The 16,575-nt window shown below is 44.7% G+C and overlaps 1 protein-coding gene across 1 annotated transcript in view; it reads left to right on the top strand.

Annotated features, from left to right (window-relative positions):
• pclob (piccolo presynaptic cytomatrix protein b) overlaps positions 1-16,575 on the top strand; it is a gene marked incomplete at both ends in the record, with an annotated part of 60,220 nt that overhangs the window by 32,791 nt on the left and 10,854 nt on the right. Inside the window, 17 exon segments of the mRNA XM_084477902.1 lie at positions 599-2,166; positions 2,330-2,595; positions 2,975-3,806; positions 4,718-5,768; positions 7,326-7,394; positions 7,747-7,773; positions 9,365-9,453; positions 9,565-9,640; positions 10,088-10,213; positions 12,003-12,111; positions 12,397-12,458; positions 12,583-12,638; positions 12,640-12,807; positions 12,809-12,838; positions 14,415-14,572; positions 15,598-15,624; positions 16,308-16,401. Coding sequence (XP_084334028.1) covers positions 599-2,166; positions 2,330-2,595; positions 2,975-3,806; positions 4,718-5,768; positions 7,326-7,394; positions 7,747-7,773; positions 9,365-9,453; positions 9,565-9,640; positions 10,088-10,213; positions 12,003-12,111; positions 12,397-12,458; positions 12,583-12,638; positions 12,640-12,807; positions 12,809-12,838; positions 14,415-14,572; positions 15,598-15,624; positions 16,308-16,401 — 4,808 coding nt within the window.

The raw sequence follows: 16,575 nt of genomic DNA on the forward strand, positions 1-16,575 counted from the left end.
TGTACTGTTTATATTTGCTCTAATTACAGCAATATGTGGTTTTGAATCACAATTTTACTGAAGAAATTAGCTAGCCAATAAGTCTTAATCTCATTTGTTCTATATATGTTCCCAAATTTCAATCCCAAAAAGAATAAATTGCTGCTGAATATGTTTAATATTTAGCAATGAGCCACAATATAGCAAACTTGCTGCGGGCATTGGAGTTTGAAGTTGTCTTGAACGCAGTATAATTTCTTGCAGCAATTGATACATATCTTCCTGTGTTCACTCCTTATGTTGATTTTTTATTTGCATTCAGTAGTTCTCTTTGTCTTTATTGTTTGTTCTACTCTTGAATATGATTTACTTGTTTCATTAGCATGTTTGCCATTTTTAATCATTTGTTTTCTTTGCTTTTCTTTTTTATATACAGATGCATGCGTGTGCCTGCGTGTTCTTCCTCAATATTTTGGCTTTGCATCGTGCTAGCCAAAATTACTCAAGATTTGCATGTATAGTTCCTGTCTAAACAAAAGTGCATGAATTTTATACATTAATCTTAAACCCTTGTATAAATGATCGACATATACCAATATTTTTGCATTCAATATGGCAGGTACAGCCATGGACTACACCAGCAAAGCAGCGGAACAATATGCTGGGATGGCCATGGTTCCATATTCCCAGATCCCTGCAATTGGATATGGCGTAAATAATGCATTAAGGACCTCTGATGGATTTGTGTACTCCTCTGTATCAGCCCCAATACAATCCTATGCTGTAACTACTCAGCCTGGCTCAATTTTCAGTGCTACCTTACCTGCTACAACCGCCCTCCAGAACCAACTAGTGCCACACCCCTATGGCTTCCTTTCCACCCCAGATCCTAGCCAGATCATTCCTCTTGACATTGGGCTGCATAAGGAGCTGGTGCCTTCAGCCCTCTCTGACCTTCTCACTGGCTACCCTGAAATGTACTCGGACACAACCCTGGAAGCCATTGCAGCTTCCCTCGATGCTCTGGCCTCCTCGCCTATGTTCCCCGGTCTGGACAACACCAAGATGGCCCAGTATCAAATGGAGAGGGAGTTTCTGGAATTAGAGAAGCTGAAGCAGCTCTGCTTGGCGGAAGAACTTGAGTGGGAGAGGCACGAGATTCAGCGTTACCGGGAACAAGAGCAGTTGATGGTCCAGAGAGAGCTTGAGGAGCTCCAGTCGTTAAAACAGCAGCTCCTCTTACAGCAAGAGGAGGAACATCATGCGCATATGGTCGCTCAGCAGGAGACATACACTCAGCAGAAAGAACAGCTCCAACAAATACAGCATCTCCAACTGCAGCTCCAGCAGCAACTGGATGACCACTATAAGACCACAGGTAGCCCAGGCAACCTCTTAGATGCCAAATATGCAGGCGTAGGGGATAATGGCCAGTACTGGCCTGTCAGAGATGAGGGTACAAGTCCCATTCCAAGAGGGGTACAATTAGATGGATGCCAGGATCAGCGGACCAAGAAGCTTTCAGATGGTTCTAGGCAGGCAGATCAGGACACAGGGAGGAAGATAGTGGATAGTGGTGTACAGACAGACGACGAAGACTCCCCAGACAAGCAGCATGTTGGGAGGAAAAAGAGAAACAAGAGAAATGATGATAGCAGTGCCCAGACGGATGATGAAGATCAGGATGAGTGGGATACACCCACACGTTCTCGGCGACGGTCCCGTAAACACAGTGGCGAAGGCAAACATGGTTCAAAAGTATCCAGCATAGCAATCCAAACTGTGGCAGAGATTTCTGTTCAGACCGATCACTCTGGCTCCCTCAAAAGACCCAACATGCAGCTGGATACTAAGGTTGAAATCATCAAGCACATTTCAGCCCCCGAAAACTCCAAGAGAGGAGGCAGTTTGAGCTGTCAAACAGACTCAGACAGAAGGCACCCTGAGATTGGATTTACAGCACATTTTATCACAGATACCCCTGCAAAAACAAGAGTAAGCTACTCCCCTGTCTCGCCACTGTCCCCGGATAAATCGATGGGAGGCAAGAAGATGCTGACTGCTGACCCGTCCAGGTTTTCCTCAAGCCCCAGGATGCTGAAGCCAGGTCAGAAATCTCTGTCCGATCCCAAGTCACTCAGTCCGAGCACTGATGAGAGGATGAGTGGATACTATGACAGCTTTACTGTAAGTTGAAACAGAAATGAATACACATAATAATAAAAAAAAATCATGTAATACAATTGTAGAATACTATTCAAATGTATAAATGTACAAAATAAATACATTTATGTAAAAAAATCATCATACAATAATGTCATCTTATAAAGTTGTGTTGTGTGTGTTGAAGGGCCGATGCTCTCCTTCTGGCACCGGTAAGAAAGTGAAGCGGACTCTGCCTGACCCCCCTCCTGAGGACGACTCCCTGACTGGCAGGTCAGGCTACAGCACCAACTCCGCCCGCCGCCGGCTCGCCCGCAACACAACCATGGCACGGGCTAAGATCCTTCAGGACATCGATAAGGAACTGGATCTGGTGGAGAGAGAATCTTCCAAGCTCCGTAAGAAACAGGCAGAACTGGACGAAGAAGAGAAAGAGATTGACGCCAAGCTACGGTAAAAAAAACATCTATTGCATCACAGAAAAAAATAACCTCAAACCATGTGAACTGCATTTTGTGTCTATATTTTCAATATTGTTGAATGTATTCCAATTGATTTATTGATGAAGTGGCGCAAGATAACGTCTTGCAGTCTCCGCCCCATTAAACCATTATTTCATGCATGCATGATTCACCTCTCACCTCTCCACTAGCTAAGTGGGCAAACTGGCTTCCCAGGCATCAGTCACTGAGACCCCTCCATATTCACACATAGTAAAGGTACCACTGTGTGAACACCATGCACATCTTTTTTTTTTTTAGGCTGTTGTGTTGGCCAAGCAATCTGTAAGAATAACAGAATATAACCACAACCGTACTGTCATCGTTCACAGGTACTTGGAGATGGGTATTAACAGGCGGAAGGATGCCTTGCTGCAGGAGAGAGAAAAGAGAGAAAGGGCCTACCTCCAAGGGGTGGCTGAGGAGAGAGACTACATGTCCGACAGTGAGGTCAGCAATATCAGAGAGGCCAGGGGCGAGGGTCGGGAAAGGCCCCGTACAGCTCCCCAGTCCGAGTTCGACCAGTTCATCCCTCCGCAGACGGAAGCCGACTCCCAGTACTCCACCCTCACCAGTCCCTACTCCCACTATGCACAGTATGCTCCTCAAACCCAAACCACCAGCCATTACACCCAGCAGAACATTTACCCTCAGCAGTCCCACTACCACGACCAGGTGTCTCCCTACCAAACCGTAGCTGACCATTCCCATGGCCAGTCCCAGCACAGCAGTTACCAGCATGCTCTGCTCCTGCAGTCGGGGAAGCAGCGACAGACCAACATCTCTGACCTGGAGCCCAAGATCACGACCAACTATGAGGTGATTCGAAACCAGCCTCTGCTCATTGTGCCAGCCTCCACAGACAGTGGCTACGAGGTGGCCCATCTGGGGGGGAAATACGGAAGCCTTGACCTGAGGCTGGGGCTAGAGGAGAGGAGCATGGCCTCCAGCCCTATGTCCAGCATCTCCGCTGAGTCCTACTATGTGGATATAGACCACCACAATACCAGGAACTATGTCCTGATTGACGACATAGGCGAACTGACCAAGGGATCCACAGGGTTGGGTTCTGCCGGCCTGGGGTCTGGGTTCAGCCTGCCTGATAAGGACCTGTCCAAGGCGGATAGATTGCTTAGAGCTGCAGAGGCCAGACGCACAGCAGAGGTAAATACTAGTTATTTTGTTATTTTGAGCATACAGTGGACAAATATACAGGTCTTGTGATTGTCTTGTGATGTTGTTTACAATTTTGTTTAGAATGTGGTCCTTTCTATTTCTTTCAAAGTTAAAGGTAAAATATGCAAAATGCTAGAGGGATCTAGGTTTATTGCTCTAACTCTGCAGCAGCGACGAATCTCATTTCAAATCTCATGTTCAATTTCAAAAAGCATGCCTTGCTGTTAGAGGGTGGGCAGGGATGGCAGAGAGTAGAGGGAGAGGGAGGGGTGTGGAGCAGAGTGTTTTCTTCAGTCAATTTAAACTGAGGCTAGCTTGAAATCACAAATCTTGTGTATTGTAACCTTAAGGCTTAACTTAATATAAAAAATGTGCTTGTTTAAAGGTGCTGTAGGTAAGATTTAATATATATGAATTGAGTGTAATTTATTAGAAATAGAATCTCGATCCCTCAGCTATAAGTGAGTGAAATGCACAAAGAATATCTGTCTGGTGTGTATTGTGCCTGCCTTTGAATGAGACAATTTCGATTTTAGACCCGGATCATCCGAACAACCAGCGCTGGTCAAACTCCCTGTCAATTGGATGTGTGTGAAATGCAACATTTCCCAAAAGTGCAGAAACATAGGGAGGGAGGGAAAAGAGAGAGAGGCGACGTAATTGGATGTTTAGTTTCAAAATCTTGCTTTCTTCTGCTCTTCTGCTCTCCGTTTATTCCTCTTTATAACTCTCAAATCTTACCTACAACAGCTTTAGTAATAATATTTCAATAATTAAATTACATATGTCATAAAACACAATGCCAATACATTGTATCTGATAATGGTCATGACTATATGATACTATTACATGTATACTATACAGTCATCTCATTGTTAATTCATCTTTTTCAACTCTAGGTAGCAGATTTCTTAGGGCAGTCTCGGCTCCAGGGTTACGTTAAAGGGGAGGACGACACGATGGAAGAGCCTTATGAGCTGAAGCTCCTGAAGCAGCAGATCAAGCAGGAGTTCAGACGAGGAACCGAGGGACTGGAACACCTCACAGGTTTAGGCCTGCCTCAATACCTCCCTAGTGACGCCAACTTCCGTCATTTCCCCAAAGGGGAAAAGTACAGCATTGGCAGACTAACCCTGGAAAAACAGGCTGCAAAGCAATTACCTGCCGCCGTCCTTTACCAGAAACAAGTCAAGAATAAAAAGGCCCAAATAGATCCCAAAGCGATCACCAAATGTTCCCCTATTCAAGAAAATCGAGATCTTGAACCCGACTATGGCAGCTATATGGGCTCTGGATCCTCGTCTGTGACTAATCTAGCTGCCAGGGCCAGGTTGCTGCAGGATGAGATCACGTTCGGGCTCAGGAAGAACTTATCCGAACAGCAGAAATACCTGGGCTCGTCTCTGGGTGCCAACCTGTCTAGCTCTCTCAATCACGGCCAGGCCCTGGGACTGGGCTCCCCCATGCGGTCCTCCGTCCAGGACGACGGGACCTTCCCCAGTGGGAGCCGCTCCCGGCCCTCGTCTCGGCCCTCCTCGCGGCCCTCCTCGGTGTACGGTTTGGATCTGTCCATCAAGCGGGATCTGTCCAGCTCCTCTCTACGGCTCAAAACGGAAGGGGAGGTGCTGGATGCGGCATTCGCCCCCGGGGTGGCCAGGACCAAACCAACCAGCCTGCCCATCAGCCAAAGCCGCGGGCGTATTCCCATCGTGGCCCAGAACTCGGAGGAGGAGAGCCCCCTGAGCCCAGTGGGCCAGCCGATGGGTATGGCCAGAGCGTCGGCCGGCCCTCTCCCTCCCATCTCCGCCGACTCCCGGGACCAGTTCGGCTCCAGCCATTCCTTGCCAGAGGTGCAGCAGCACATGAGGGAGGAGTCTCGGACGCGAGGTTACGACCGAGACATTGCCTTCATGATGGACGACATGCAGGGCGCCATGTCTGACAGCGAAGGTAAATGGGGCATGACACCGACGCAGCAGCTCCGCGTGCTCGACCTGCTTGTGCATGCTAACTCTGGTGGTTGTTTTTCCTGACCCCCCCCCCCCCCCCACTCAGTCATCCGTAGGCACGACAGTGAATTGCGTTCTTGTAATTCGCTCAGTGTTATTTGTCTTGTGAGATGGTTGCATGGTATTCTTTTCTGTGTTTAGTGTTCCTTTGTTTGCCGATGCATACATTCACCTCCTGTGCATGTATGTGATCAAAGTGGTCTCCGTCTCACATGTTATCTGGTGTCTTTGATTGTCTGTGATATCAAACTGTGCACTTTCTATTTTTCTAAAAATATAACTAAAATATATATATTTTTAAGCAAATACTTGGTAGACACTGTAGTGTCTACACCATATGAGAGTTTACCCTAGCCAGAAGGACTATTGGCCTCTGTTGCCAGTATGCATTGTAAAATAGTGTATTCTGTGGGAAGTAGAGCAATGCTTTTGAAAGTATATATATATATATATATTTCCTTTTCTAATGCACCCTTGAAGCTCTTTAGGATCAGCTTAATATCAAAGCCACAGTGCTGAATCACTGTGTCTGGGTTTACGGAAACATTGGAGAGAAGCTATAGTGTATGTGAATTCTTCCATTATCTTGGAATATATCATTTGTAAATATATAATGTGTATTGCACATACCCGTACATACACACTGTGACAACCTTTGTATCTGTTGTGGTCTGTTCCCTTTTTCGTCTTTGTCAGTCCTTTCCTTTGCTCCATGCATGTTGTGCAATGTTTTGTCTTTCCATCTTAATAAAGTGAATGTTCTGCATGTTCTGCATGTTCTGAATGTTCTGACAGTGGTTATTTATTTTGGTTGAATTATTCCTTGTGTGCAGTGCTTCCACTATACTACAAGGATAAACTTGTACTGCAGAGTGAATTACATTACAAGTTGTGCATCAAAAATCAAAACCGGTTGGCACTTCCTATAGCGATTGTTTGATGCTTATTTTTGGTGTGTATGAGGGTACAGGTTATCTAAGCAATAGATGAAACAGAAACAGGTTAAATGAGTCCCTCAAGATTTCAAGGTCTTTTCCTTGACATTTAAGGGATTGTTCTCTCGTCCTTTGGGGGGCTAGGGTTAGGGGGTGTTAAAAATATATGGCCTGTAAAGCCCTTTGAGATTGTAACTGTCACTAAGGGATTTACAAATAAAATTTACTTGATTGACTTTCGCAAACATATTAGTTCATCGCAAACATATTATCTTAACAAACATTTTATTAAGATAATAGCCTCCTGTCTGACTATAGAAAGGCGAGCAAGAGAGTAACGGAAAAGTGAACGACTATGTATAATTAAGATAAACCAAAAGGGCAAAACATATCCTCTTCCCATAAGTCAGCTTTCCTCTTGGATTTCCTTGATCATTCATAAAGAATAATTATTATAATTATCATAATCCTGAAATTAATAGTAAAGTGATAAGTGATAATAATCATTATACAAATATATGTCCTGACCCCTACATAAGAGTGTCCATCTGCCTTGATTACAGCCTTAAGTGACTCCATGTTGGCTTTGAACAGAGATGATGCCAGAATCTTTCATGAGAGTATCAGACACGGTAGAGTATATTATAATAAGTTCTAGTTTGAAAGAAAACAAAACCCTTTTTTATGATGTCAATGTCATTTTTAATGAAATCGTCTCCCACTGATTCCCAAAATATACTTTGTGTATGCACTTGCTATGTTTCCTTATAGAAATGTTAGTCGCCCTATAAAGTACAAATATTAGAGCCTGTGAATATAGCTCCTCACAAAGCATGAACTATATACAAATTAATGAATCCAGTGCATGTGATAAAGCCTATTTTAGTACCAATCTATCCTTAGCACAAACCCTGTAGTCTGATAAGTTAATGGAAAATGTTTTGAACATATCTCAAAAAGCCTACATATCATTTTGTATCCCAGCTGGAGGCCCAAACTGGAATATAGAAGGTGAGACCATAAAACTTATCAGAGTGTGTGTGTGGCTCCACTTCACACCTTGTGGTGCCCAATGACCCACCTTATCAGCTGATTATGGAAACATGACTGACTCATGGAATGCAATGATCCATACTTTTGATTGTATCGCCCAAACACATGCCATATACAGCAGACTAGTCGTCTGCATACCCATTCTGAAATCAATCCCATCTTGACGGTGCTCAAAAATGACTGAATGTGTCATTACATAATGTCTAAATGAATACCTCATTCTGGAATGACTCCACATCACACCAGCACTGCAAACATATCCGTCCCATTTCCAGTTGTCATACCCATGCAGTATCACAGAGGTCCAGGGTTACATGAAGCAATAAGCATACTGTGCAACCATTCTTAAATGTTTCAAGTCAAGCATGAAGGTTTTGCGAATTGCAATGAGCTGCAAACATCAAGATTATGTCTTGCAATTCCATGTCAATGTTGCTATATGGTTATAATTTGGATCTGAAGGATAAGCTTCACTCAGGTATACATTTTATACAGTATTAATTTATGGCTCCTATAAGCCCCCCTCATCCTTTTTGTCCTCCATTAAATTGGATCCTTTGCAGATTTGTGTGTCCTCATCTGCCAATGTATACATTTAATCTGATTGATTAGCTTGACTGGCAACATTTATCTTCAACCTTAGATCATCATGAGGCCCTATAGCGATAAAGCATGAAGGGTGCCTTTCCTCACTTCTTTCTGCATACTCACATCTTTCCACACAGCTTCCTACATTCCAGTGCATTTAAAATGTCAACGCAGGGCTTTGACATTCAGATATCGGATAATTTGTAGATTTTGTAATTTGTAAAATTAATATTGTTGGAGGAGCACTGTGAAGGTTGAACAAATGTGGTTTATGTTATTTTGCTTCAAAACATGATTTGAATACATAAGTTAGAGGGCAATACCGGTACCATCGTACCCCCTCTGTTTGTGGACAACATATCAGTGAATTGCCTTACAATCATAAAGCCCAAAATGCTATGTTTATTGTTGCAGGCACGCACACTATTTGTCAGATTTTGTACAAGGAAGAATTTTTGACAAATTATATTTGTAAAGCCAGGAGGAAAATGTATGATAGTTTGATCCCTGGTATCGTCAATTAAAATCTATATTTTTTCAAAAACAACCCACGGTGACGAGGTTTAGTTTTCAATACATTTAGCATAAAATACTGACACCTACAGAACACAATTATCACACAGTCAGTCACGATTGCATTCCAACAAAATGCAAGGTAAACAAAGGAATTACTTAGTACATGGTTGTGAAGATCCTAAAAGGCATTTCTCGGTCAGTCAGTCATTTTCCTTATTGGGGACATATCTGATGCCATTCGACAGCTGAACATCATAAGAGAACGATATTTCCTGCACTGAAATTCATTCCTCTATCTAGAGTCCTGTGGTTTGATTAGCTGTTGTCCAGCTAACCTCGTCATGTTACTTTATCAATGGATAAATTATAAAGCTAAATCAGCCACATGAATCAATCGTGCATGATGTTCATTTTGCTAAACAATGATGACCTATCTCCCGTACAGCCTACCACCTGAGGAGGGAGGACACGGATTGGTTTGATAAGCCCAGAGAAGGACATCCGCAGAGTGGACACATGCTGGACAAGAGACAGGTTGGGTTCCATTGAGCCTCATCCTCACCACTATGGCTGTTCCCTGTGGTGTTATATTTAATCCAGAATATTCTTTACTGCTTGTGAATACTCTCTGTGTTGCATTTGCAGATGAGGCTCATCACTTACGCCTTCCCTCATGCTCGGGTTACACTCAAGAGAGACCTTAAGGACTCCAGCGTGTCAGGTAAAGCCCTGTGATACAGAATGACATGAAGGTCACAAACACAAACCATCCTAGTGAGGGCTGACCTGGGCCATCCCTGGATTGGGGACCAGATCTTGCTGGCAGGGGTGTTAGAGGGCCAGTGGGTGGTGCTCCTCCCTCTGGCATCTTATTGGCATCATCTTATTTCCCCAATGTCCCAGGACAGAGATAGGAAATCTGTCCTCTAGTAACGTGCAGTCATTCAGAGTTGTTTAATGGTGCTGAACCTGTTGTCCTGGTATTATTCTAGACCAAACCATGCTTCCCTGGTTTGGATAGTTTCCATCTTTACCTATCCACTAGTAGCAGATGAGGTGTGATCCCCAACACTGTAAAGTGTTATATAAATCCAATTAATCATTTTTATGTGTGTATCTCTGTTTGCCTGTTCAAGGGGTGATTTGCATCATATTTTATTCTGTACAGGGAACGGTCTTGGGATCCGAGTGGTAGGTGGGAAGGAGATTCCTGGGAGCAGAGGAGAGATAGGAGCCTATATTGCCAAGGTCGTTCCTGGAGGAGTAGCAGAAAGCACCGGGAAGATTGTGGAAGGTAAGAGGATAATTAGGACATCAATGGCAACATGTGGATTGACGTATCAAGAGTTCTTGAACTTATCTTCTTTCTGTCGATAACAATGACAGTAATACATCTGCTACTTAATATATTTGGATTTCTATTTGTGAAAAGGAAAGCCGGGCAGGGTTTTGAATTGATTTCCTCCAGCAGAGGCTGAATGTCTCTTGGGAGGAGGAGCAGATTAAGCAAGACGTGTTATATGTTAATTTTCCGGCTTGCCGTCAAGGGAAAACCCCTGCCTAAATCATTAGTCCAGATTAAGGAGTGTGACATAGCTTCATCCTCCTCTGCTGGCTCAGTCATGTCTTATTTTCTGAATGAACACTCTGGCTCTACAGCACTGGGGGTTGTGTATGAAGTACTGTCTTAGTCATTAGGCTTTGTTTAGATCCCTGCAGAGAAAAAACATGGTAGACCAAAAGAGGCACAGTCGCAGATTCAACACATTTATACACACACACACAAATTTGTACACATCACACACACACACACACACACACACACACACACACACACACACACACGACACACACACACATACACACACACACATTTGTGCACTCACACACAAAAAACGCGCCCTTCCAAAACAATTGCAAGGGCAGATGCTGTAGAGTTCCCTTTTTGGATTTAGTCAGTAAGGCACAAATGAGTCCGTTTTATATAAATTATTCACCAGTTGTGGTTTATGAGGTCCAGGTTGTCTCTATTCATACCCTATTTTTTGTATCATCCCAATGGTCAGCTATGACATTGTATTTATCATTGCCTCACAGTGCAATGGGGTTCACTGGTTTCTACATTTGACAGGACAGGGAAAATTACTTGGAATTGGCGTCCACTGACTTGCCAAGCTGGATTTGTTGTCTTCATTTTAATTCTAAGCATAAACAAAACCAAAACATCAATAGTAGTGGCTACAACTGCATTGTCATGTCGCTGCAGGCTGAATTTAAATGAGCTATGTCTGATGTTGACATCTACTGAGGGGGAAAGAGTGGAAGAGGGGGAAGAGAAAACAATTGAAGCGGGAGAAGAAAATTACAGAAACAGGAAGGGAAAAGAGTGTGGTAGAGTCTACACCAGTATACAGGAACATGAATATTATATTCACTCAGACAGATGCTTTTCCAACATATTAATTTCAGTTACAATTGTTGTTGTTTCCAGCAACAGCGTTGTTAGTGTGTTGCTTCCCAGGGACGTGTGTGATCTGGATGGCAGGGCTGTGTTGTGTGAGTGATGCTTTAGACCTTGGGAGAACAAGGAGTCCCTCTGTTTGCTGTGTCCTCCTACTCTTCACTTTGTCCCCTTTGGATCCTTTCATTTTCTGAGTGCTGTGGTAGCGTGCCTCTTTATGTGACTTACCAGGGACTTTTATGACTATAATGGACGGTCTGCGGTCTGGGACTGTATACATGGAATTCATTCAACCTACGGCCATCTCGGTTCTTAATGCTAGCCGGGTGAGGGGGAACAGAATACGGGATACCATACTCAGTGCCCCCTGCCCAGCTAGAATTTCGAATCAAGATGGCCGCTCTGTGATTAAGGCCAATGGAGTTACCTCTACAGCTTGCTTGGTAATGCCCTCTGATTTCTGTGTTTACAATCTGTTGGTCCTTTATAGCCAAAATGAAAATCCCATTAAAATTTAATAGGATGAGGTGTGGTACGAAAATGTGTGACATATGTGTCTGGGAATTAACATCTCCGTGTTTGCCTGTCTCTGTTTTGCTTGCCTGCCCCCCTGCCACAACAGGAATGCAGGTGTTGGAGTGGAATGGCATCCCTCTGATGGGGAAGACATATGAGGAGGTGCAATGCATTATGGGCCAGCCATGTGCAGAGGCGGAGCTCTGTGTCCGACTGTGAGTCACAGCTGTCATCACTCTCATTCCTCCGTTCTACATACACCTCCCCTCTCTCCAGCCTTCTCTCTCTCTCTCTCTCTCTCTCTCTCTCTCTCTCTCTCTCTCTCTCTCTCTCTCTCTGTCTCTCACACACACACACACACACACACACACTTTCTCTCTCTCTCTTATTATGAGAGCATATGGCATGTTATGGTATGATAGGACATCAAACAATATGCTGAGGATAAAGATGATGATGATGATGATGGTGATGATGGTGAAAATGACCCCCTTACATAGTGACCTCAACATGCTGTCGGACCACCCTCAAGCCTTGGATAACCATGCCATGCTTAAAGCCGGTATGTACAACAGAATTGGAGATTAGCAAGCCTGCAATGCACGGCCCTTACATATAGGTATAAGCATTCTCTCACTGTGCGGTGTCCATATATGCTTGTGTGTGTCCCCTTACTCTCCTGGTAGGTGGGCAGCGGTCTCCTGGTGTGGACCCCAAGCAGCTGGCCGCTGAGCTGCAGAAGGGTGTCTCTGCAGCAGTTCCCGGGCATGGCCGGAGCAGGGCTCCAGGTCCAGGGAGGGGGGCTGGGGGTCCTCTCTGCCCTGGAGCGCTCCACACTCCTGCACTCGGGTCCCCGGATCAGCCAGCGTCCAGTGGGGGTGCCAGCCCCGGCCAAACCGGGCTCTCCCGCCTATCAGCAAGAAACAGCGCCACAACGCAAAGGTCAAGACGTTTAACATATGATCAAGCCAAGTTAGGAGCTTTAAGATGACACGATTCACACAATCTGAAAGAGGGCTGCCCTTAGAGGGCTCAGGGTTAGGTGGGACGTGGCCCAATGTTGGTTCCTGGCCCTGAAAAGGGCACTAGAAAAAATAGTTGGAAGCCTAGCGTTAGAAGGAAGGAACAGGAGGAATCCCTGCTGTTGGACTCGACAGGACTTACAATCACTGCCAGATGTTCCATTCCAGATGACTTATTCCATGTTTATTAAAGACAGTAGTGGCTAGTGAGTCAATTTGTGACCAGTAAATTCAACAAACCCTGGAGGCATCCGCTCCTGATGTCTGCACTGAGCAGGCATTAGTGATAGATGGCTAGGGAGTGTAGGAATAAGGAGCTGTCTTTGCCGGCAGATTCATCATTCATCATCATTTATTATCGCGGTAACCTCCTGCTTCCGTACCTGTCTGAAACGATCTTGTCTGAAACCAAAAGACTACTACTAAAAAAAGTTTTAAAATGCATCCTCTGAAGGCATTCTGCTACCCGTGTAACCAGTATAATAAAATCTGCCGTGTCGTCAGTGGGGCCAGGTCAAACGGGGGTGGCTGGCCTGGAGTGCGCCGTTTATCAGGGGAATGTGACAGGGCAATTATAGTAGAACATGACAATGATATGATGAAGAGACATAGAGAACAGGTAACAGAGAGAGAGAGAGAGAGAGAGAGAGAAAGAGAGGAGAGAGAGAGAGATAGATCACTGATCAATATCTATATATTGATCCAGAGAGAAAAAAATAGTTTGAGCTTAAACGTGTGTTTAAATGTCGAGTAAAAAGTATGGATATCCACAAGATCCGCCTTCCCCAAATACCATGCGACATCAGGGGCCAATAAGCCTTAATCACAGAGTGTGTAATTGGGGCTAACGACAGGTGAATCTCATGAGGTTAATTATGGGGCCGACCCTACAGACGCCCTAGTAGAAGTTAGGCGCTACACTTGTTTTCAAACGCTTACGATTACACCTCTGTGGTAACGAACCCATTCCATCAATCACATGACCACCTCTGCCGAAGCTCAGCCCTAGTGAAAACTCCCCTAACCCTCTTTGCAAATGGCAGGCTATCCATCACTTATCTGGCAATAAATATATCCCATGGTGGCGTCACAGACAACGCAGCGACCCAAACTCAAGGTTATCACGTGAAGACCCTTTGTGGGAATTAATCTTTGTTCAGATGGAGCTATCCTAAATCGAGGGTTTCCACCACTACTATGAATACTACTACTACTACTACTACTTACTACTACTACTACTACTACTACTGTCTACTAATACAACTCTTCATCACTATGAAAATCATAGCCTCTATTATGAATCTTATTCAATCGTTTTGTCTTACAGTCAGTCGAGACGTTGAGGACCACAATCCCAACTGGTCACTGGAGAAATCCAGGTAAATAAAAACAAGTGCACTCCCTCAATGGATGTCCTATCTACTGTTCTTTCTGATGCTCCCAGCCAGTGTTTCCCAGTCGTTCTTCAGTGTGTTCTGCGGCTGTTCCTCCTCCAGCTCCAGATCAAGCTGTTCCTCCTCCAGCTCCAGATCAACTACGACAGGAACCTGGGGAACCTGATAGTCCACGTTCTGCAGGCCAGGAACCTGGTTCAGAGGGAGAACAACAGCTACTCTGACCCCTTCGTCAAGGTCTACCTGCTACCTGGAAGAGGGTACGACCATGGCTGGCTGTCAGCCAGTCTGTCTGTCTGTCTGTCTGTCTATCTATCTATCAATCTATCTATCCATCAGTCAATCTATCTATCTATCCGTTCATCCATCTTCCAATCGTGTCTGCCTGTCTGTATGTCTTTCCGCCATTTATATATATCCATCTGTCTGTCTGAAAGTCTGGCTACCTATTTATCTGTCCATCTGTATTTCAATCTCTCAATCAATCTTCTATATATATCTTTCTACTCTCTATCGATCGTTCTGTCAGTCTCGTTATCTGTCTCGCTGTCTGTCTGTCTGTCCGTCTGTCTGTCTGTCTTGCCGTCTTTCCTCTCTGTCTGTCTGTACAACACAGCGTCGTATTTTGAGCCTGTGGTTCTAACAATAGACCAAAATACAGGGGACTGACTCGGCCCATCCTGTGCCCGGCACTGTCCGGTATCCATATATCGGCTCCCTCTAGTACTCCTCTTCTGAATTACATTACGCTCCTTTTAAGAGCATTGTGAACAGCAAGGAGAGAGAGAATCAATACGGGGTTAATGTTCTCCCTAACTGCATCTGCTCTCAGCTAATAGTCGTATCAGACCTGTTTATGAGATGATATGAGCTCTCCTTCCTCACGCTTCCGTACCTTTGGGGAGCAGTCCTACCGCCCCGGTCGCCCACTGCACTCTCTCGCTCTCTCTCTGCTTCATTCTGAGCCACAATTGTGTCCCCAAGTGCTATGATTAACACAGGCCAACGATGCTAGAGTGTTAAATGTTTTTGTTTGGACTGTTAAATGTATCTGTGTGAATTGTACAACCTTTTTTACGACATGTGTTTAATTTATTTTAATCGTGTGTCTCACTCTGCTTTGACACAAATCAGGGTGGGGGGGTGGTGTTATTTACCGTCGTCCCGTTGACTCCTTTGTGTTCCTCTGTACGGTTTTTATTTTCGTGTCTCTTTTGAGTATGTTTTGCTTATCTTTCTTATTTGTGATATCCGCTCTCCTTACCCCCTCTCCGTACTGCCTCAGACAAGTCATGGTTGTCCAGAATGCAAGGTAGTGTTGCGCTGCTCCTAACCTTTCCTTTTAGTCGTGGTTTTACTTTTCTTTTCTACCTTCTCTGTCTTTATGCCCCCTTCCTTCCCCTCCCCTCTCCTCCTCTCCCTCGTCTCTCTCCCCCCTCCCCCACCCCCCCCCCCCCCCCCCACCCCGACACCCTTTCTATCCACGTCATGCTCCATCTCACAATGAGTGTCTCCTCTCACTCCTCCCGCTCTGTGTGCTTCTTTGTTGTCTGTGTGTGTCTCTTTGCACTCATCTCCACTGTTTTCTTCATTTACTTATTTATTGGTTCTAGTCGAGCGATGTGTTTGTGGATGTTCAAGTCGTCAGCTGTAGCCTGATCCGAGCAAATACGACCAGCTTTATTTTTTTGAAAACTGACGTCATATCTCAGTTGGTTTCATCTTTTTTTCCTCCGTATTTTTACTTATTTACGTTCTCCCCGGCAGGTCTTGAGAGTCATTTTAATTCAACATCCACCATTCAACACATAGTGATTTCATAGTGTGGTGTAGTGTGGTGACCATTAGCCAAAGTGATGGGCGTTCAACACATATAGTGACTACGTAGTGTGGTGTGGTGTGGTGACCGTTAGCCGTAGTGATGGGCATGCACATACAGCTTGTCACCTTGTTGTTGGATGTCGACCGATCGTTCTAATCTTCTGACTGCCGCAGTGATGAGAACAAGAGACGGACCAAGTATGCCCAGAAGACCATGAACCCAGAGTGGAACCAGACAGTCATCTACAAGAACATCCACCTGGAGCAGGTACACATGGCATCACCATGGAATAGGATGTAACCACACACACCTACACACACACACACACACACACACACACACACACACACGCACACACAGTGTTGAGTTCATGCTCTTCAGTGCTGTGTTGAGTGTCCCCATGTTGCCAGTAAACAGCAGACAACAGTATAACAACAATAA

Source organism: Micromesistius poutassou (assembly GCF_964030765.1).
Source record: "Micromesistius poutassou genome assembly, chromosome: 13".
Lineage (NCBI taxonomy): Eukaryota > Metazoa > Chordata > Actinopteri > Gadiformes > Gadidae > Micromesistius > Micromesistius poutassou.